The sequence below is a fragment of the Poromitra crassiceps genome (genome assembly GCF_964638095.1).
Source record: "Poromitra crassiceps genome assembly, chromosome: 16".
Taxonomy (NCBI): Eukaryota; Metazoa; Chordata; class Actinopteri; order Beryciformes; family Melamphaidae; genus Poromitra; species Poromitra crassiceps.
Window position 1 is genome coordinate 6,067,034 of NC_139645.1, and position 21,971 is coordinate 6,089,004.

Genomic DNA, 21,971 nt, shown 5'->3' on the forward strand with positions numbered 1-21,971 from the left:
CTTTAGAATAAATAACAATTGACACATAGGGGCTTAATAGGCCTATACGCCCTGTGAATAAACGCCCTAATCTACTGACTGTTCAAAAGAGAGCGGGCGACGATGTGCGGGGAGTGAAACTACCGATCAGACATGAGTTACGCCCGGGTATGACGACAACGCGCGGCGTGTCAAATCCAAAAGAATGCTCTCGAGCCCAAACATTTAGTCCTTCGTGAAATCAATGTTGGTTCGGGACTCATCAGTAAATCTGCACATTTCATGGTTTGGTGGAAAAAGTGCTTAAATGGGCGTCCCGTTTGTCGCGGTGCTGAAGCTGAATGTGTGGCCGGGCCGGGGCGGTGGAGCCGCCGCAGTGAGCCGGGCCTAACGACATGCTAATCACTCCGTGTCAGGTTCTGATGCACGATGTGGCCGAGCTGCAGGCCGAGAGCTGAGTCAATGGGACAGGACAGGTAATCAGCCGGGCTGTCAACGTCTTCTGTTCCTCGGGTGCCTTATGGAGACACAGAGGGCCACAGACAGGACCACACAACCCTCACCGCCCTCCTTCAAAGTGACAGCCCCACGGTGCGAAGGCGCAGACAGGACCAGAGCGTAACACACACACAAAGCCTCCTTTTTACTCCACTCCGCTAACCTTAACAGCTTGTGTGTGGACGTTTATAGGAATGGATCTATTTGAAACTCAAACTGACTTACTTGTATAAATGTTGTTTGCTTATATTCCCTGACCACATGATTTCCATGCCAGGTTAGGTGAAATAATTATGGGCCTGGAAATGATCTTTGATTAAAATAAGTAACAAGCTTTGTGATTTTTGTGTGCGATGAGTTTTCAAATCTAATTTAAATTCACGGGAGGCTAATGATCTTGGACTCTTGGAAGATTAGCCAATAGGCTAAAAGAGATCCGAATCAAAATCAAATCAAAATCAAATAATGCCAAGATGTCTTAGAAACAGGACAGGTTAAAGGGGCACTCCACCGAAAAACAATGCCGATTTATTTTGCACATAATTTCACACATATCCGAAAAATGTAAACCATTTTGCAGACATTCATTTCGTTTGACAGTTATTGAGAGTTGATTTGAGTTAAGGTGTGGACCAGTGATGTCATTTGTGCATGAATGCCATCACTGGTCCACACCTTAACTCAAATCAACTCTCAATAACTGTCAAACGAAATGAATGTCTGCAAAATGGTTTACATTTTTTTTAACATGTGTGAGATTATGTCAAAAAGAGTGTTCCTTTAAGTATCGAGGAAGAACTGAGTTCCAGGATTCCCCTGACTTCCCACTGCACCCTCAATAGCAGAGACCTTCTCCTCACCCCACGTCTCCACTGAGGCCTGCCTGGTCCCAGCAGCACAGCTCCATGTTATATTCAGAGGTCAACGGGGCAAATTGCTATGGAGCTAAATGATCTTGATAAATTGCAGGCTAGCGCTCCGGCTCACCATTCTCAAATCGAGTAACAACCTTGCCTGGCTGAGCTTGGACTAATTTTCCAACTTAAAAATCCTCTTGTTAGTGTGCAAAGCTAAAAAAAAAAAAAAAGATCTCTTTCTTTCTGCTTTGGTCTTTTCATTTTTAACCAGAGTGATAGGTCACTCTAATGTTTTGCAACTCCACACAATCAACCAAACCATTGACCGTGTAATACAACGCAGTCACAACATGTTTGGGATATTGGATCAGAGAAACAACAATGGGGAGTAATTTACAATTGGACTTATATACGGTTCCGCATTTCTAAGTTTCTATCAATGCCGGAGCAGACAAAAGGACTTTCACTCTGTGGCAGGCGAATGTAAACACTACACAGTGAAATTCCTCAAGTCCCTCGCAGGGATCGGGGGGGGGAAAACCACATGTGACAGAACTCCACAAACTTGTCAGATTACTCGAGGCTCTACCCCGACACTCCGATCCGCCCGATGCCAGATTCCACCATCCCCTCCCCTCCATGCGAGATTTACAGACGCATTTCTCTAAATCTCCCCCCAAAGCCACAATGGCGCAGTGTCACGCGAGCCTCCTCTGAAGTGAGAGCAGCCATGCCAACTCCGAGGAGAAAGAGCCACACTGGCGAGAAGAACCGTGTTTAAAACTGTCGGGAGAGAAGAATCCTATGTATCTTGGGGACTGACGTGGAGCGTAACTCACTGTGTGTTGCTTGCTGACAGAGAGGGAACTCTGCTGAGGCCTGGATTTCCACTCATCACACATAAGAACTTCTGCCCTGGCACGCATGGCGCACTTTTTTCGGGCGACATTAACCTCAGCTTTAACTTGTTTATTAGAGTTGGGATTAAGACAGTGAGCACAGGGGCTTTGGGCAGGGATTAGAGGGAGGGATTACACTGTAGTGTGTAGTACCGACACACCTGTCTTGGCTGTGTGTCCGTGTGGGACTTGCCACAACACACTTGACCAGATTACGCGTCAAGCCCTTCATCGCCATACCCCAGACTAGAGTCAACAAGGCAAATGCTGTTGGCTTAACCTTGACGCAGAGTAGAGCTGCAACGATTAATCGATTAGTCGATTAGTCGATCGATCAAAAAATTATCTCCAACTATTTTGATAATCAATTAATCGTTTTGAGAATTTTTTTAAGAAAAAAAGGTAAAATTCTCTGATTGGAGCTTCTTAAATGTGAATATTTTCTGGTTTCTTTACTTTTCTATGACAGTGAACTAAATATCTTTGAGTTGTGGACAAAACAAGACATTTGAGAGCATCATCTTGGGTTTTGGGAAACACTGATCAACATTTTTTCACCATTTTATGACATTTTATAGACCAAACAACTAATCGATTAATCGAGAAAATAATCTACAGATTAATCGCTAATGAAAATAATCGTTAGTTACAGCCCTAATGCAGAACGCCGAAAACGTTGTAAAAGGCTGTTAGTTCAAAATCGCTAGGCGAGGAATTTATCCTCCCAATATAATACTGTGAAATTAGTTTGGATAACATTCTACAGGTAAAAAAAAAAGATGACTGTAGATGTCAGAAACGGTCGCCTGAATGATTTGCTTTTGACTTTCATTTGGTCCAGGGTGCGAGGTCATGGACTCCATCTCCCATGATGCCACCTGGAAGGAAAACAACTCCACTTCGTCAGCCTGTAAATACAGCATCAAAATGATGGAGGAGAGGAAACCATGACAATAAAGCAATTACCAGAGCTAATGGTCGCTACCACAGGTCATTAGACAGGTAAGCCTGAAGGAAATCCTTTGACCGGTTACACCTAACCCGTAAAAACATTCAAAGACTGGATTGAAAATCCAGATTTTAACCTGAGTAACCAAAAGAAAACATCACGTTCAAGACTAGCAACCTGGGTTAGGTGAGCAGTAATTCATGTGAAGACGACCCATTTCAAACACCACATTAACTATGAGCGCAAACAACACAAGGAGCGTCATTGAACCTCGCATAATAGCCTCATACATGGCTCATTGTGCTTTATCGTAAATGGAATTAGTTGCTATGGCGACGCCTGAGGTAACCAGGGGGTTAGCTGTTAGCAATCTCCTCTGTTGTAATTGTAATCCTCCTTATGTACGTATGCTGTTTTGAAGAAGACGTTTCAGAGTCGGCTACATGTACGCCGAAATGCAACAGAGAGTAGTACCCATACGCCTACTTTAAGGTGGTTATGGGCACTTTGGTGACGTCTGTCTATGGATGCAATGCTATGACATTTTGATGGTACATTTCACGATTATTAAGTAGTAATGGATTTTAACAACATTGAGGACAAGGAAACTCAAATGAGTACTTTATAACTAAAAGGTTTTACTCTATTCCCCCCACCCCCCCCACACACACCATTTCTTTTGGTCCTGCAAAGAAAACATGCAATCTATCTTGAAAATAAATTTGAATATGGGGGAAAAAGTATGGAGTTGCTTATTAGAACTTGTGTTCCCTTTTAGCTGAACCTCTAATATGCACCCACTAACTTATGTGGATTGACCTCCAGTTGCTGTGACGGTTGTTGAACCCAGGGGAGCTCCACCTTCTGTGACTGAGCAGTCCCCTGGATACTCAACCTTCTGTGACTGAGCAGTCCCCTGGATCCACTTTGGATGGAGGAGAATTCTACAGCGTGTTCAACAGCGAAGAAAGAAAACAGCATCTGTCTTAAAAGGAAAAAGACTAATTCCCTCGGAGAGCAGAGAGGGCATGATTAAGTGGAAAGGAATTCCTCCCAGAGTGCTAGAAGTTGAGCTGAGCTCCACGTTCCTCCTACCTCACGTATGTTATGTAATTCTTCTCCACTCCAGGGACCAGAAGCACGTGAACGTCTCTCTGGTGAGCTGCTGGGGAGTAAAGGGCTGGTCAACCTCCGGGGACAAACCATTTGAACGTCGTGCAAACGCGCCAAAGGACTAGTCTAGCGGGAATGAAGCCACAGACTGTTGCGTTGTCACCTGTGTGTGTGGCAGGGCCAACACGTTGCACTCGAACACACTGCAAGGACTATATAGCTGATGGGCAACTAGCACGTATGCTCTGTGTGAGACCTAGGACTGCGGATTAAACAAACCAGATACAAGAAACAAAGCAACGTTTGCTACCATTTTCACACCACTCTCGCTCACCACTTAAAACGCTTTCGTAATATAGCTACTTCTAACGGAGAACACGTCTGATAAAAAGTTGCAAATGGCACTGGCGTTGTTGTCAGCCCCAGGGTAGGACTTTAGCCAGGGACAGGGGCAAAAATGCCCCCAAGAAATCTCAGAATGCCCCTAAAAACCATGATCAGGGGGGCAACAATTGCCCCCAAGATTTTGAGAATTTTATTTTGATTCGATTCATTTAATTTTACATTTCCTTCTCTAACACACACTCAGCACCTGCAAGCTGGTTGCCAGGAGAAGGTGACGAAAAACACACTCACACAAAGAGCGCTGTTGTTCACACTACGCTTTAGCAAATTTATGCACTAATTAAACAATTTCTTTTTTAAAGTGCCCCCAACATTTTGTAAATGCCCAGACTTTTTAGACAGTGCTGCAAAATTTGCCCCAAAACAATTTTTTTTAAACCTCCTACACTGGTCAGCCCTCGTCTGGTCTTCTGCTTGTGGAAGAAGAAAGGAAGAGATGGAGGCAGAAAAATAAGAAGACACGTCACTACATGGACAGCGACAGGCTCAACAGGGCTTTCCCCAAGATCAAGTTTGTTGTTGTGAAGATATTTGTGTATTGGAATGATCAGTGGAGATCAAGTTGAAAAATGAGAACAACATTTTGTGCGTGTGCCCTCTCTTCTCCTGCACTGCTTCGCTACCAGCTGACCAGGCAGCCAATCAGAGTGATTTCTCTCACCGACTGCCCCGACGCCAATTCAACATGTCGACTCGTCCGGAAAAGGCCAAACGAATAGAGCCAACGGTGCGGGCAGCGGGACACAAAGCAAAGACATTGGCGAGGGTCAAAGGTCACCTGTGTGTGTCAGGGGCTTTAGGTAGGGCCATATGATTTCCGCAAAACGGGGGGGGGGGGGGGGGGGGGGGGGGAGGAGACGGACAGGATCATGGAATTTGGTAATAAAAATGGAATCAACTGTGAAACATGGAATATTGCAGAATTTTCCATAATTGTGCTGAAATTGATCAAAGTAGGCCTAATTATCAAAATAAGAAGTGGATCTAATGATCGTAGTAACCTAAATTATTTCATCATTGTAAAATAAGCCTATAGGGAAAGGATTCAGTTTTCGATTGGGGTGTTTTGAGAGGGGGGGTCGGTCTTGTGTGGGACCCTTACTGCACCTCGCGACTTACATGTCGAAGAGGCTGTCTGAGAGAGCCAAGTGGTCAAAAAACAACAACACTCCTAACACGTCAATTCAAATTAAAATGGAAAAAACGGAATTTGGAATAAATAAATAAAACGGATTTCATATATATGGCTCTAGCTTTAGGCCAGTGGAGATGACACTTCTTCCTGGTTTCACTTGGTACCTCTTTCAGCACCACAGTGAAGCAATATTAGATAAAGGGACTTTCATTTGACTGTCATAACAGCAATGTGGCAACTTGTCATCTGCACTGTTTATTGTATTAATACAAATAATGGATTTTAAACATTTGCATTCAAACTAGTCCAGCCAATCACAATGCAAAATACAAGTTTGCTTATCAGCATACAATCGTGTCACTGGGCTATTTCGAGGGCATTAAAGTCAGAAGATTATTAGCATTAAGCCAAAGACTGACATTAAAAGCCTAATCTAACGTATTGATTCGTAAAATGCTCACAGCAGCCAGAGGATGGAAAAGCCCATAAAATGCCTGGATTCAGCATCTTCAATCTAAGCACACAAAACAGTCACTTTCAAACGTTTTATTTCCAATCGCAGCACGTCTGACTCTGTCTGACTCTATTCTTTACTGCCGGCTCTCTTTGAAGCTGGCGCTAATGACAGAAACGGAATGAGAAAAACACGGAACAGGAACAACCTGGTGGCTATTGTGGACCCGCCAGCTGGCAAAAAGGCTCTCTCAGTTCCTAGGCAACTCTTGGCTTCTGGCTGCTAATTGTACGCTTGTAGGGAAGCATAACCACACATCTATAATAGAGAGAGGAAACGAAGCAGTGATGAAGCCAGTCACCCGTGACCTAGAATCTCTTTGGAGTTGTAACCAGTAAGCCAGCATGTCGTTCTACACATTCAACGTCTTACAAAAGAAGCTGTAGGCCATATGATTGCTTATATTAGCATTACAGGCCTATCTATGCGAGGAATATAAATGATGTGATGGGAAAAAAAAAGATACAACATAGCCTATACCAGAAGACTAAGAAGAGGCGAAATTCTATATAAAATGCATTTTGCAATTCACCTTAAAACCTACATACAGGCCTTAGCCTTTAGGTGATGTGAAATATTTAAATGTCTCCAAGAAACACTGATGATAAGATAAGAGTCATCCTCCTCGCACAGAAGCCTTGGTTTTTGACACATTTCATATACAGCTCATAGCTCATTTATGATGCGATGAACCCTTGAAGATTGTCAGAACAATGAAAGCTGAGATATAGCAGCACTAAGTAAGTAAGTACCCTTTCATCTCATAGCCCTTAGCAATAGCTACGCATTGAACGTAGGCTAATTCATAGTTTCCACGTCCGCGAGGGTCCGCATGACATGTCATCATCCGTCCATGTCCACGAGGGGCCGTTTTTATGGTGGCTGACAAACAACGATATGGCTGTCACTGTCAGTGGACCTGGAACACGGAAAGCTTGTCCGAGCCTTTACAGCTCAACTGTTACTAAGACAAAGAGCCTCATTCTTTCACATTTGCTCTAAATTTGGGCAGCAATCAATTAAATATTTTTAATAATATATATTATATTATATATTTAATATTTAATATAATATATTTTTAACACATCATCTTATCCACCTTATTTTTGAATGCCCCACTGTAAAAAATAATAATTGTGGGAACAAGGTCCGGTTTAACGTGACTCATTCTTGCAGCTTGCCGTTTCCTTTGTTATACTCTGGCTGCAGACCCGAATTATAAACCGGAAGCTGGAGTCCGTTATAAAAGTTATAAATATAGTCACGTTATAAACAACTAACCAACGCCGGGGGTCCGTATGGACCCCCGGCGTCCGTATGGACCAGTGTTACTCGAAATGGTTAAAAGTTAAATCAATGTGGTCATTCAGTGGCGTTTTACTGCCATGTAAAGTAACTGTTACGCTAGCCGTTAGCATTAGCCACAGTAGCTGACTACCCACAATGCATTACGTTATCCCAGCACCCGAACGACACGGCTGTAGAAGCGCGGAAGAAGCACCCATCAGGCATCACGGCAGCTAGAAATAAGGTGGCTAAGAATGCAAAGTGTGTGTATGAGTGTGTGAGCAGCACTAGAATTGTGTTCGGCCACAGCTATGCCATTTTACGTGCGATCGTGCTGAATCTTTCAGGAAGTGTAAAAGAGCACCCCCTGCGGTTCGTTGACCTAACGGAGCCGGATGTTTTCAATTAGGTAATTATGGTGCTGCTGATTAATTGCCCTAATTAACCTAATGATTGCCCTAATTAATTACCTAAATGGTGTGATGTCACGCGAGCAATAGTGACATCAAGTGGTGACATCTCACTGATGACATCACTCACTGATGACATCATCATTGAGTGCTCGAGTGACATCACTGGTGACAGGGGCGGCTGTAGCTCAGGAGGTAGAGCGGGTCGTCCACTAATCGCTTTGGATCAAAGAGGTGGTTCGATTCCCGGCTCCTCCAGTCTGCGTGTCGAAGTGTCCTTGGGCAAGATACTGAACCCCAAATTGCTCCCGTTGGTGTGCCAGCACCCTGCGTGGCAGCCTGCCGCCATCGGCGTGTGTGAATGGGTGAATGTACCTACTGACTGTAAAGCGCTTTGGATAAAAGCGCTATATAAATGCAGGCCGTTTACCAATCCCAATTCTATACATATCATCAGTGATTTATGATGCATTTCAGTGTGTTTCGGAGGTCTAACTCCCACGGGTCCACTAGTAGCTATAGTGGAAATGAGCACCACTATATATATATATATACAGTATATATATATATATATTATTTTTTTTACCAAAGCCTTTGATGGAAAAATAGTGAAGCTAAACGTAAGCAAGCAAAGCTGTGTCAACGCCTTGTGTCAGAGCCTTCTTCTTCAGAGAGCAGAGAGGCTTTACCTGTGGAGAGATGTGTGCACTCATCAGTGATGAAAGGACGACAACAGGTACGTGAGTGAAGACGAGATGTGCTCCTGGAGCCACCGGTGACATGAAGGCAGGCACAAGTGAAGTGATATAAAAAGACAGAAGGCACCGCAGGGGGAGAGGAGAGGACTGAGCCAAGACGAGTGGAGCTTAGCAATTTGCTCACTTAGGAAGCACGGGCCTAATTTGCCCGGTAAACTAAAGCAAAGTCACGCACACTGAAAACACTTCAATCACATCAAATGGCTAAAGTAGAAAGCTAGCCAGGGCTGGAGATAATACTCGCCCACTCAGCAGCAGTGAGTATTTCTCCTCTGTAGTGTGTGGCCAGTCGGATATACAGAGATCGCAAATTCGCAAAGACCATCGGGCAGGTGAGCTTTTGCTCGGGCGTGAATTAGTCATACTACTAACTCAATGCCATTCAGCCAATTTAATTGCTGCCAAAGTGAGTGACACAACAAGCACTTTACCTTCAAAGAAATAGGCCACCAGAGGAGGGGAGGGGGGCTTATGTGTCGCTTGTCACTACCTCAAGCCCGCCTATGGGAACCCTGTCTTGTTGCCATGGCGCCCAACGGCGCTCAAATGTGAGGCGACAGACAGACAGACAGACAGACAGACAGACAGGCAGACAGGCAGGCAGACAGGCAGACAGACAGACAGACAGACAGACAGACAGACAGGCAGACAGGCAGACAGACAGACAGACAGACAGGCAGACAGGCAGACAGACAGACAGACAGACAGACAGGCAGACAGGCAGGCAGGCAGGCAGACAGACAGACAGACAGACAGACAGGCAGACAGACAGACAGACAGACAGACAGACATTTATCTCTTTAGCTCCCTGACAGAAGTAGACAACATAAACAGCAGCAGCTGTAAGCAGCGCGGCGAATGAACCTCATCCAAAAGGCAGTTATTTATAATTTTCAAACACTGTTACCGCCGCAAACCACGCCGGAGGGAGGTTTGGCTTTTAATCCCTGCATGTCTGCGTGTTTGTTAACCAGAGATCTCAGAGAGTTAACAATGGATTTATTTAGCCCATTTGAAAATGAACAGTCGTGTGTACGCAAATGTCCCGTGCGCCGCACCCCTTCATTGTTTGTGACGGAACAAACTAAGCCCATGCATTTATGATGGATCTTGACTGAACTCCACCACGTCACAAACTGTTCATTTATGTGAAACTACAAGATTCAAATAATACACAAGTTATACACCATTATTTCATTTGGAATACATTTGCATCAATGACAAATATTAATTTAAGCAATCACTTGAGGAAAACACATCTCCATTATAGAGTTAGGAGAGTTCCTATCGGAAAATTGTCTGATAGAATCATGCCATGCGGAGATTTGCCCAGGATGAATGATAAGTGATTTCTCAAGTACCTACATCAACACTACTAGGCTACTTCTATTGTGAGTGAAACCACTGGCAGCTTTGATTTGACTAATGACAAGATCATTAGTTTGGTCTTCTTACTATGAGCGACGAGGAGAGGCTGGAAAGATCTGAAGCCAAGAAGCAACACAGATAAGGACCTGGCTTATGGAGTAAAGGTGAGACTATAGCCTTGATATAACCCAGAGCCGTGTAGATAGAAGAGTCCCGACATCTCCATTCACTCCAATGGACCAGTTTTTCTGCAGGAAGTAAGGTCCTGGAACTCTTGAGTAAAAAAAGCAGCACTGTCGAGTTGCAGCAAAATAGACAGTTTGTGTTGTACTTTGAAAGGGTTTTTCATCCCTTGAATCAAATTGTACATTATCAGCTTTATTTTAGCATGCAAAAGTAGCGCGAGACCCATTCCTGACTGTTCATTGGCTAATGAGTCTCACATTTTGGTCCTCAGCTGACTCCACTCTCTCTCTAGAGGACACTAATATAACCTATAATGAGTAGGGCTGTGCAATAAAATCGATACGGCAATATATTGCGATATTCTTTTCCGCAATACTGTATCGATATTTCAGAAAAGTATCGCGATATATCGCCATATAGATTTTTTTGCACAGCCGTGTGTTCAGTGACACAATAAGAATACTTTTTTATTTCAGTGCGTTCAGTAACACACTCAACACTCCGTAGTTTTGACTCAATTTGGCCACTAAGTTATCAATATAAAGTGATGTACATATTATTACACTACCTGGGTGGTACACAGCAAATTAAATTGTCAGTAAATTATGTAGAGTATTGCAATATATCGCAATATATATTGTATCGCAATGTATCGTGATAGAATCGTATTGTGATACGTATGGTGAGGTCCTTGCCAATACCCAGCCCTAATAATGAGTTAGGGCTAGCCTATATTCACCTTATGTAGCCACGCCCATTTGACCCGGTTGTGTGGTCGTGTCAAAACTTCCGGCTAAAAATAAAATAAAATAAAATGGCTGGCTGCTCCAATATCATCTAACTCTGAATTAACTAATAATTTAGCCAATTGTATGTAACATACCAAATAAAAGCAAACGGCAATGTCTAAGAATGCAACGCCATGTAACTGGCTCGTTAAGTCTCACATTCCAGGGAATTACGTTAACGTGTGCGGGTCTTATAGACGTAAGTGGCTCGAGCTGCGCTCGGAGGAGAGAAAACCATCTGAAGCTTTCTTTGTTGGAGTCCAGGTATGTTTTACAAGAAAGTGCTCGTCATTGTCGACGATAACGTTATCTGACCTGGCTAACAGTGGATACTCGCTTGCTTGCTGTGTACCGGCTCAAAGTAGTAGGCTACGTTCTTTATTTTATCCCCTGCAATGTCCGCTCGAAAAACAACTCTTATTTTGCGCCGTGACCGCCGGAAGTGTTAACAGGACCCGGAAGAATTTGGCCCACTGTAAGGCCTGAACATAAGGTGAATATCACATGCAAGACTTTCACAAGGCCCAGTCAGTCTCTTACCTCTATGAATAGCTACACACCGGACGGATGGCATGAGAATTCTCTTCAAATGATTATGGAAAATTCCCAGGAATGCGTGCTGCTTTCTCAGACCAAATCAAGAATGTTAAAAAGCTAGTCAGTTGGAAAATTGGAAAGGGTTCATTGAATTCTCACCCCCAAGCCAAGCTCTCAAACACGCATACTGAAAAACACCAAGGCTAACCAGCAGAAGAGAGAGAGAACGAGACCCAATGACTCCCTGATGCGGCCGAGCTCCACTCTCCACACACTAGATCACATTTCTGGCAACAGATGAGAAGGAAAAAGCTTATTTAAATTTCTTTAAACTCCAATTCAGAAAGGTTGAGCATCATCTGTACCTCCTTTAGCTCGAGAGATTTGGCTGGCTGGCTGGCTGGCTATCTAGCTAGCTGGCTGACTGGTTGGCTTTACACCCTGCAGGTGGTTTTTGGTACATTTTTTCCCTCTTGTCTTAGTTTGATTCAGCTTGACCTTGGCCCCCTAATTCCTCTCTTTCCTCTCTCCCCCGGCTGCCTGGGGCCTCCGCCTGGGCCTCTGCCTGGTATTGTTTGCTAGATGACAGGGTGGGGGATGGGTGAGGAGAGGAGAGCACTGTGGGGTAGGCTGCTGCTGCTGCTGCGCTGGTGGATATCATGAGGGCGGAATGCTCTGAGAAACAAGGCAACCCAAACAACACTTATGCTGCACTGTGTGTGTATATAAACACGCTGGTGAATGCCGGTATGTTACGAGGAGGAACTGCCTGCAAACATTTTTCTCTGCTGCAGTCGATGATAACAGAATAAATTCTCTGTGCCTCTCGGTTCAGAAGATAGTCTGTGCGGTGCAGTTTCATTGTTAAGTCGCCGCCGGTTTACGGGTTCGGCTACATGAGACAACACAATCGAGCAGGAAAGCGGTTTCATTACCGCGAGCATTTCCATTAACATTCCCAACATACCAGACGACGCAGTGGAAATCTCATCCACCTCGGAGTAGTTTCAATAACATTCTTGATTCTACTGGTGATTCTACTGGTGATTCTATTCTACTGGTGATTCTACTGGTGATTCTACATGTTGATTCTACATGTTGATTCTACTAGTGATTCTACTGGTGATTCTACATGTTGATTCTACTGTTGATTCTACTGGTGATTCTATTCTACTGGTGATTCTACTGGTGATTCTACATGTTGATTCTACTGTTGATTCTACTGGTGATTCTATTCTACTGGTGATTCTACTGGTGATTCTACATGTTGATTCTACATGTTGATTCTACATGTTGATTCTACTGGTGATTCTACTGGTGATTCTACATGTTGATTCTACTGGTGATTCTACATGGTGATTCTACATGTTGATTCTACTGGTGATTCTACTGGTGATTCTACTGGTGATTCTACTGGTGATTCTACTGGTGATTCTACATGGTGATTCTACTGGTGATTCTACTGGTGATTCTACTAGTGATTCTACTGGTGATTCTACTGGTGATTCTACTGGTGATTCTACTGGTGATTCTACATGGTGATTCTACTGGTGATTCGATTGGTGATTCTACTAGTGATTCTACTGGTGATTCTACTGGTGATTCTACTGGTGATTCTACTGGTGATTCTACTAGTGATTCTACTGGTGATTCTACTGGTGATTCTACTAGTGATTCTACTAGTGATTCTACTAGTGATTCTACTAGTGATTCTACATGGTGATTCTACTGGTGATTCTACATGGTGATTCTACTGGTGATTCTACATGGTGATTCTACTGGTGATTCTACTGGTGATTCTACTAGTGATTCTACATGGTGATTCTACTGGTGAGTCTACATGGTGATTCTACTGGTGATTCTACTAGTGATTCTACTAGTGATTCTACTAGTGATTCTACATGGTGATTCTACTGGTGATTCTACATGGTGATTCTACATGGTGATTCTACTGGTGATTCTACTAGTGATTCTACATGGTGATTCTACTGGTGATTCTACATGGTGATTCTACTAGTGATTCTACATGGTGATTCTACTGGTGATTCTACTGGTGATTCTACTAGTGATTCTACATGGTGATTCTACTGGTGATTCTACATGGTGATTCTACTAGTGATTCTACATGGTGATTCTACTGGTGATTCTACTAGTGATTCTACTGGTGATTCTACTAGTGATTCTACTAGTGATTCTACATGGTGATTCTACTGGTGATTCTACTAGTGATTCTACATGGTGATTCTACTGGTGATTCTACTAGTGATTCTACTAGTGATTCTACTAGTGATTCTACATGGTGATTCTACTGGTGATTCTACTAGTGATTCTACTGGTGATTCTACTAGTGATTCTACTGGTGATTCTACTAGTGATTCTACTGGTGATTCTACTAGTGATTCTACATGGTGATTCTACATGGTGATTCTACTGGTGATTCTACTAGTGATTCTACATGGTGATTCTACTGGTGATTCTACTAGTGATTCTACTAGTGATTCTACATGGTGATTCTACTGGTGATTCTACTAGTGATTCTACATGGTGATTCTACTGGTGATTCTACTAGTGATTCTACTAGTGATTCTACTAGTGATTCTACATGGTGATTCTGCTGGTGATTCTACTAGTGATTCTACATGGTGATTCGATTGGTGATTCCCTCCCCTGTGCCCCCTTGTGTGCCGCCGCCCACTCGGACCATAGATCAGCTGGGACAACAACGCTATCTATTACAATAATAAGCCACATTCTAGTCAAGGTCGCCCACGTGCGTCTGTCCGTCCGTCCGTCCGTCCGACCAGGGAGACCGGCTGCAACTGGGAGAGAAGCAGAAATCCAAGATAAGCCGAGCTGAAGCCTGCCAGGTTTTTCTCTGTGGCCAGGGCCTATCCTCCACAGTCATAAATCTTATCTCGCCAGCAAAGAGAAACCTGACGTCTGGCCTTCAACAGCTCAGCCACCTAGATTCCCACCCAAATACCAATGAGTCACTCTTTGACCTGCTTACAAGCCCTGCAGCTTTCACCAAACAACAGCTTGTGAGAGCCGGCTGCTACACGGAAAAGCTAGTGCCCTTTGTAGTGTGCTCAACGCTTTCAACCGCTCTCTCTCTCTCTTCACCATTTTGACGAGAGCCTTCATCAACAACAAAAAATCATCTTAGGTTAGGACAATCCCTAGTTACATAGCGTCCTAAATTCAGTCCAACAAAAATAAAAAAATAAAAGGTACATACTTCTAGACATAGGATATCCAGAACAGAACCTTGTCTAGACATAGGATATCCAGAAGAGAACCTCTACCGGCTTCAGTCACAGAAGACGTTTTACTAGCCCCACCGATTACACAAGCAAAACAAGCTGTTATTCAGCCTGTGAGATTTCCCCAGAGCCCCCAACCTCAACCTATTTATAGATGTTCTCTGTTCGTCTGTTTCCCTTGTGTGGAGGCTCTGCTATGGGTGGTGCCTTCTTCCACGCACTCGACACGACAATCCTGAGACACACATCAATGAACACATTGTCTTTATTAGGGAGGAGGCCTAGAGGCAAATTACAGCTGGCACCGTTATTAAATCACTCAGACGAAAACGAGTTGTCACAAGTGTGCTTTAGTCGTCTGAATATCAAGCCAAGATCCATGACATTGTGCCGCAACACTGATTATTATTATTATTATTCATAGTATTCCCATGATGTCAGTCACAACAAGCATTTTTTCCTACCAACATGGCGCCGCAATACACACAGCTCATTGGCTGTAAGTGTCACTTGATTGTAATCGCCTGTTAATTGATCACAATCACCTGTTGTTTTCCTACCAAGATGGCCGTGTGGTGATGTAACAGAATACTATCGATCGATACTTAGTTTGACACCACCTTCTTTTCAGCTATGGCTGTCAGACATGGTTTCTGTTATACGTATGGAGATACTCAGGTTCCTGAGGACCAATTCACTTAGGAGGTTTTCTACCATCTGGGACCCATTTATGGCCTACTTGGACGAGGTTAGGGGCAACGGGTAACTCACCCAACTGATATCTCGTTTACTCCTCACACTGGATTCTATATATCATGGTAGCACCTCACTACGATGTTGTAATGTTGATATGTGTATGCTTTTTCTTTCTTTTCCTTTCCTGTGACTGAGCTTGTGTGTCTTTGTTTTTGTTTTTTGTTTTGTTCTTGTGTGTCTTTATTGCATATATAAAAAATGGAAAAATATATATATAAAAAAAAGAATACTTAGTTTGACATAGCGTTAGTCACTTCCCATGTGGCTGCCACAGTGCGCCACATAGTGAAATCCGTGTGCTCCAATCCAAATCCATTATAGTATAAGCATCATAAATCAAGATTAATTTACCGGTACGGTGAACTGTAAATAATTATATATAGCCTACTTATAAAATGTCACATGCGCCTGTATTTCACGGAAAATAATTTAATCAAAGATAACAGTCAGTAGATAACCTTTAGGAAGCCATGGATTACCCCACACAAAACTGTTAGGATTGTCAAAGAGGGGGGGGAATAAAATTGAGGTCTTTAGCAGGGCAGACAGATAAGCAGATGATCGTTCATGTGTGTGTGTGTGTGTGTGTTGTGGGGGTAGTCAGGCTGTGACCAACAGAGTGTGAATGTGTGTGTGTGTGCATGCGCAGGAGTGCACACTGACTGCTCTCTCTGGTCTGCAGCAGATAGGCTAGCGCTGTGTGCTGCCCTGTTAGCTCACGCTGCTACTTTAACTAGGGCTTGCTACTCTGATCGACCTCTAGCTGTGCTGGCTGTCTCACAGAGACCCTATTGAACCATGTCTCGCTTAATGGAGGCTGATGTGCCAGTTGTTCCTGCGCCGCCCGCAGCCTCAAAGCCCTCTATAGAAGACAACATGTTAATACACCTTAGGGCAATATGATCAGCGTAGCTAGCTAGCTAGCTAGCACCACGTGACATTTACAACACTCATTGGTTAGAGGGGAAAATATCGGAAAGATAGATTACTACAGTAGAATAATAGTAGCAAAAAAATCATACCAGCTTTTAGTCCCTGTTCCACACGCTAGTGCTACTACGACATGTAGTGCTGCAATTAATGATTATTTTCATTATCAATTAATCTGGCGATTCTTTTCTGGACTAATCAATTAGTCGTTTGATCTATAAAATGTCATAAACTGGTGTAAAAAAACCCGCCCAAGATGACGTCCTCCTCAAATGCCTTCTTTTGTCCTCCTGACCAACAGTCCACAAGCCAAAGATAATCTGTTTCCTGTCATACAGTAGAAGACTAAAGAAACCGGAAAATAAGAAGCTGAAACGAGAGCATTTGAGTATTTCCTTCTTAAAAATCAGCCTAAACATAGATTATAAAAGATAGTTGGCAATTAATTTTCTGACGATCGATTAATAAACTAATCGCTACTGCACCTAACGACATGGCTTGATAATGATCATTTGGAAATGACTAGACGAGTATGCTCCGATGAGTTCTATGAGAAGCCCTCCCTGACAGTAAAGAGCACTCAGAAACAGGTTGACCTGGGAATGTACTACACCGTGTACCTTGTCAAACTAAGCTGTTCTAAACTGTTATTATGTGTTTTTTACCCGGGGCCACTCAAGAGACGAGGATGCGTGTTCGCTTGACAACAAAAGCAGATGCAGCCTCAAATCTTCCAAAGATGGCTGCTTAAAGGAACACTCCGCCCATTTTCAACCAGCTTTGTATCATTAGAACATCAGTAGTATATCAGAAAACTGTAAACGGTTTTGAAGTCTGTCATTTAATTTGACAGTTATTGAGTGTTAAAGTGTGGACCGGTGACATCACTGGTCCACACTAACTCAAATTAATAACTCATTAACTCAAATCAACTCTCAATAACTGTCAAACTAGATGAATGATGAATAGTTTGACAGTTATTGAGAGTTGATTTGAGTTAATGAGTTATTCATTTGAGTGAGTGTGGACCAGTGATGTCACTGGTCCACACTTTAACACTCAATAACTGTCAAATTAAATGACAGACTTCAAAACCGTTTACAGTTTTCTGATATACTACTGATGTTCTAATGATACAAAGCTGGTTGAAAATAGGCGGAGTGTTCCTTTAATCAAATGACGTGGTGACACATCAGCAGCACAGTATAGTGAGCCATCTCTAAACAAATGATATCTCTGTGCCCTTCGGATGACTGAACAGCACTATTAACAACTCTGCGTGTGATGATGTTGAGGGAGTAGGAGAGAAGTGAAGGCCACTAAAAGACAGAGACGCTCGCTCTCCAGCCCGGGCCGGCCGCTTAGCAGAGGTCTGCTGCTGCTCTCAGCCATCCCAGTTTGATGACCTTGTTAGTTGGAGTGTCTAATCTGCTAATGCGCTGATAAAAATAAACAGTCAGAGCAGCCATTGTGGTCGTCACCCTCCCTCCCTCCCTCCTCCTCCTCCTCCCAGTCTGCAGCTGCTATCCACACGCACAGATGATACCTCAATCTCCATTTATATTGGGGAGCAGTGTCAACCTGAATGTAGCTGCCTGCCTGCCTGCGTGTGTGAAGGAGGGCGACAAGCGCTGGCGGTGCCTGAAAGGTTCTGTGTGCAAGAGCCTTTAGAGCCGAGGGGGTTAGCGGTTAGCATGAGGTATTGTGTTGGTTAAAGATACGTGAAGCTGCTGCTATCGATCTATTTGCAAACTGTGCACGGTATTTTTAATGACAGCTTTTCAGGGAAATATTTGATCAATTAAGGAATCAAAAAACATTCCCCCCTCCCCCCCCCTCCCGGGTACAATTCAAGACAAATTGTCAACGTGAAAATACACTGGCTATTCAAATGTCATCTGTCCATGGAAATCTTGTTTATGCGCAATATTGTTTTATGTGCAAAGCATTATCCCAAAGAAAAGGAGATTTGAGTCATATAATGTATCATGAATAAATATGAACGTATTATCCTCAACTTTCAAAAGGAACAATTAAGTATTGCTCTTATCTTAATCATTGCAAAAAATATTGCATGGATATGATCTCATACTGTACACTTTGTAATAGAAAAATGACTGAGATATATGAATATACGGTCTGCAAAAGTCAAGTGGACACGGTAAGATATTCTGGTGGATGTCTGAGCCATTGTCTCTTTATCAAGATACCAGAACAGATTTGACATTAACCTTCACACAAGATCTTACTTTGAGGACAAACCTCCAGAGCATAATGGTGGTGAGTCACATGGATTGAATGAAGTTCAACGCCTGGTGGATTTTTGCATAATTTTTCCCCTCCCTAAGTATACTCCATGTCCCATCATTAACCAGCAATAACCCAACTGTCAGGACCTCCAGTGTGTAATATCCTGTTGTTAACAATAAGAAAATACCATCATAATTAGGACATTTGACTGGAGTGAATGGATTTAACAGCAGGCTGTCTCATACTCTTAAAAGGCATAAACCTAATGGATATGATTAAATATAATTTAGTTTTCCAGATGGAGAGAGAGAGGCCCCACTTACAGAACATCATTGAACGTGCGAGCTCAGCATAACGCCAAGGACTAAACAACTCCCCGTGCTCCGCTATAAAGAAGATCTCATTTCCATATTAACTCCACCTTTATCGATCCACTCACACGTCCTCTCCTCCAGCCACTGCAGCAAAACTTCAAAGTCCATTTGGGCTATTTGGAAATGGTTCGGGGCTGCTGGGTGATATGAATTCAAATCAATAATCGCAATGATTTAAAACTTTCACCTCGATTACGATTAATGAACGATTATTTATTTATTGTAGGGCTGTACTCGAATTCGGACATTCAAATATTCATTCATAATGCTGGCAATCAAATTAAACAAATTAGCATTTGATTCATAATGTTAAACTTAATATACATTTTTTTACAAGGCGGACATTTTGGGGTGAATTAACTACCGCATTTGCACCAAGCCCGTAGCCCGCCCTACTCCGTCTACGATTGGCTAACCCTGATATTTTACCCTAACCTTAACCAATCGTCACTCCTCATGCCTAAACCAAGGACGGGACTTGGCGCAAATGCGGTGGGGGTGAGAGGCGCTGGGGGGGTGGGGCATGGCACGTGACCGAACACGACGTAGTATTTATTTTTAGAGGGACAGTTCATGAACGCACGCATTGGGGAAAGTATTAGGCTTAATTCAAATTAATTGACATGAGCAAGATTAAGTCGGTTAGGAGTTATAAATGTCGGTTTCAATGTGTTGATAGAAATAAAATGCAATGATTTAATCATTGCATGCAATCATTGCAATCAAATAATCATTATGATTATTTGATTATCATTGGATAATCAACTGTGTAATTGTCTTTGATATTTTTGGGGTGGAGGATCAAAGCCAGCGCACCACACTAACAACATAGATCAATAATTCAGGAACTTGTTAAAAGGGAATTATGTCCATTCTTGACATGCCAAGCTATCAACCGCTCAGCCCATCTGTGCACCAGTAGAGTTACTATAAGGAGAAACAAACACAGACTGTAACAGTCCTATTCATTCATGTGCATTTACCATGCCAGAGTCATATTGTACCACAGGAATGAGTCCAAAAAACATGGCTGCTAACACTTCTGGCTCGTCGTAGGTGGAAAAGGCAACAGGATTTTTGTATGGAGATTTCAGTTAAACGCATTAAATAAGGTGTGTCGTTAACAAACGTTTATGAAACAGCAAAGTTTGTGTTCAGCAAGAGAATCTTCACAAATGAGAAAAAAACATTTATGATTTTTTTAAACGTTTTCTGAAAATCTCGTAAAACAACAACGCATTTATGCTTCACAAGTCATAACGGTGTTCCTCATTTGTGAAGATTATCCTGCTGAACACAAACTCCGCTGTTTCATAACGTTTTGTTAACCACAGACCTTCATGCATTTAACCGCAATTCACCCTTACAAAACTCCCATTGTCTTTTACACCTATGAACCAGTAGCACAGGGACTTCTGGGTAAGCCTACAAAAACACATCATCGCTGTGGTACTAGATGCCGGCGCAGTTGCACAAATGCAGATCTGAAAACCTATAAATGATGAATTAAGTATTTATACAATGTGTTTAGGCCTAGTTCTGACCAAGTAATCTGGTCAACTACGTGTTCCAATTGTAATTTGAACCCACAAAGTACATCGGGCTGTGAATTTTGATCAATTAAATTGGTTACTAACATTTTTTTTTTTTTTTTTTAACAGTGCTTGGTTTTGTATGAGATACACTGAAAAAACGGTTTGAATGCTGTAGATGTGCATTGATAACTTTGGTAAAAGCAATAACTGGTTGTCATCATGATGGCATTGGTGGTTAGTTAGCACCGTTCCGTCTCAGTTAATCCCAAGAATTTGGGATCAACGCCTGACCTCTTTCTACGTGGAGTTTGCATGTTATCCCCGTGTTGTCCGGGGGGCCACTGGTTTCTTCCCCCAGCAGTCCAAAGACATGTAAGTCAGGTGGTCTGGAGACTCGAAATTCCCCATAGCTACGAATGGGAGTGTGGACTCCAGGAAGGAATCGCAGTCACCGAGGTGTCAACTAATGGGGATCCTAACACAGAATAATATCCCTCGCTCAGAATGTTTTTTTTTTTTTTGCTTGTTTATTTCGTTCACTATGCATATTGAAGTCTTTCCAGCTGTACGAGAGGCAGTTGTAAACGGATCTGCAGTCACACACCGTGACTGCAGTAAATAAAATCCCAACTGACGCGAGCGCTGCTGACCAGATGGGTCCAGGTGCAGAGAGGAGGATGAGAGAAAAACAGAGAGGTGGGATGAACAGTGTTTTGACAGGGGAGGCTTTTTGTGTCTACGACAGATATCGGAGGCGCTGGTGTATTCAAGGACACGGACGCTCGTCTCCATTGAGCGTATCAGCATTCATGAGAGAACTCCTCTCTGGCAGGGGTGACTTTGATGCATGTACTGCTGCTCTACTCTGCTCTGAGGAATGGAAAACAGCAGGAGAAAAAAAATCAAACCTGCATATATATACGCTGGAGAGACTAGGAGACTCAGTGACTACGTTTACATGCACACGATATTCCGCTTTTTGCCCATATTGGGAAAATGACAATATTCCGACTAAATGAATAATCCACTAATATTCCCGTTTACATGCAGCCGTAGCTCGCCCTCCCCGACACGTGAGAGAGAGGGGGGGAGAGCGAGAGATGCAGGGAGGCAGAGTTTTTCTGTTGAGAATAAACAGAGCAGCGCTATTACCAGCATCACTTGGTCCATTTCAGGAGCT

The 21,971-nt window shown here is 43.0% G+C and overlaps 1 protein-coding gene across 1 annotated transcript in view; it reads right to left on the reverse strand.

Annotated features, from left to right (window-relative positions):
• The window catches only part of znf609b (zinc finger protein 609b), a 135,435-nt gene that overhangs the window by 28,783 nt on the left and 84,681 nt on the right, over positions 1-21,971 (reverse strand). Inside the window, exons 3-4 of the mRNA XM_083652880.1 lie at positions 3,060-3,141; positions 386-496 (exon numbers count right to left, since the gene is read on the reverse strand). Coding sequence (XP_083509006.1) covers positions 386-496; positions 3,060-3,141 — 193 coding nt within the window. The remainder of the gene's footprint in view (positions 1-385; positions 497-3,059; positions 3,142-21,971) is intronic.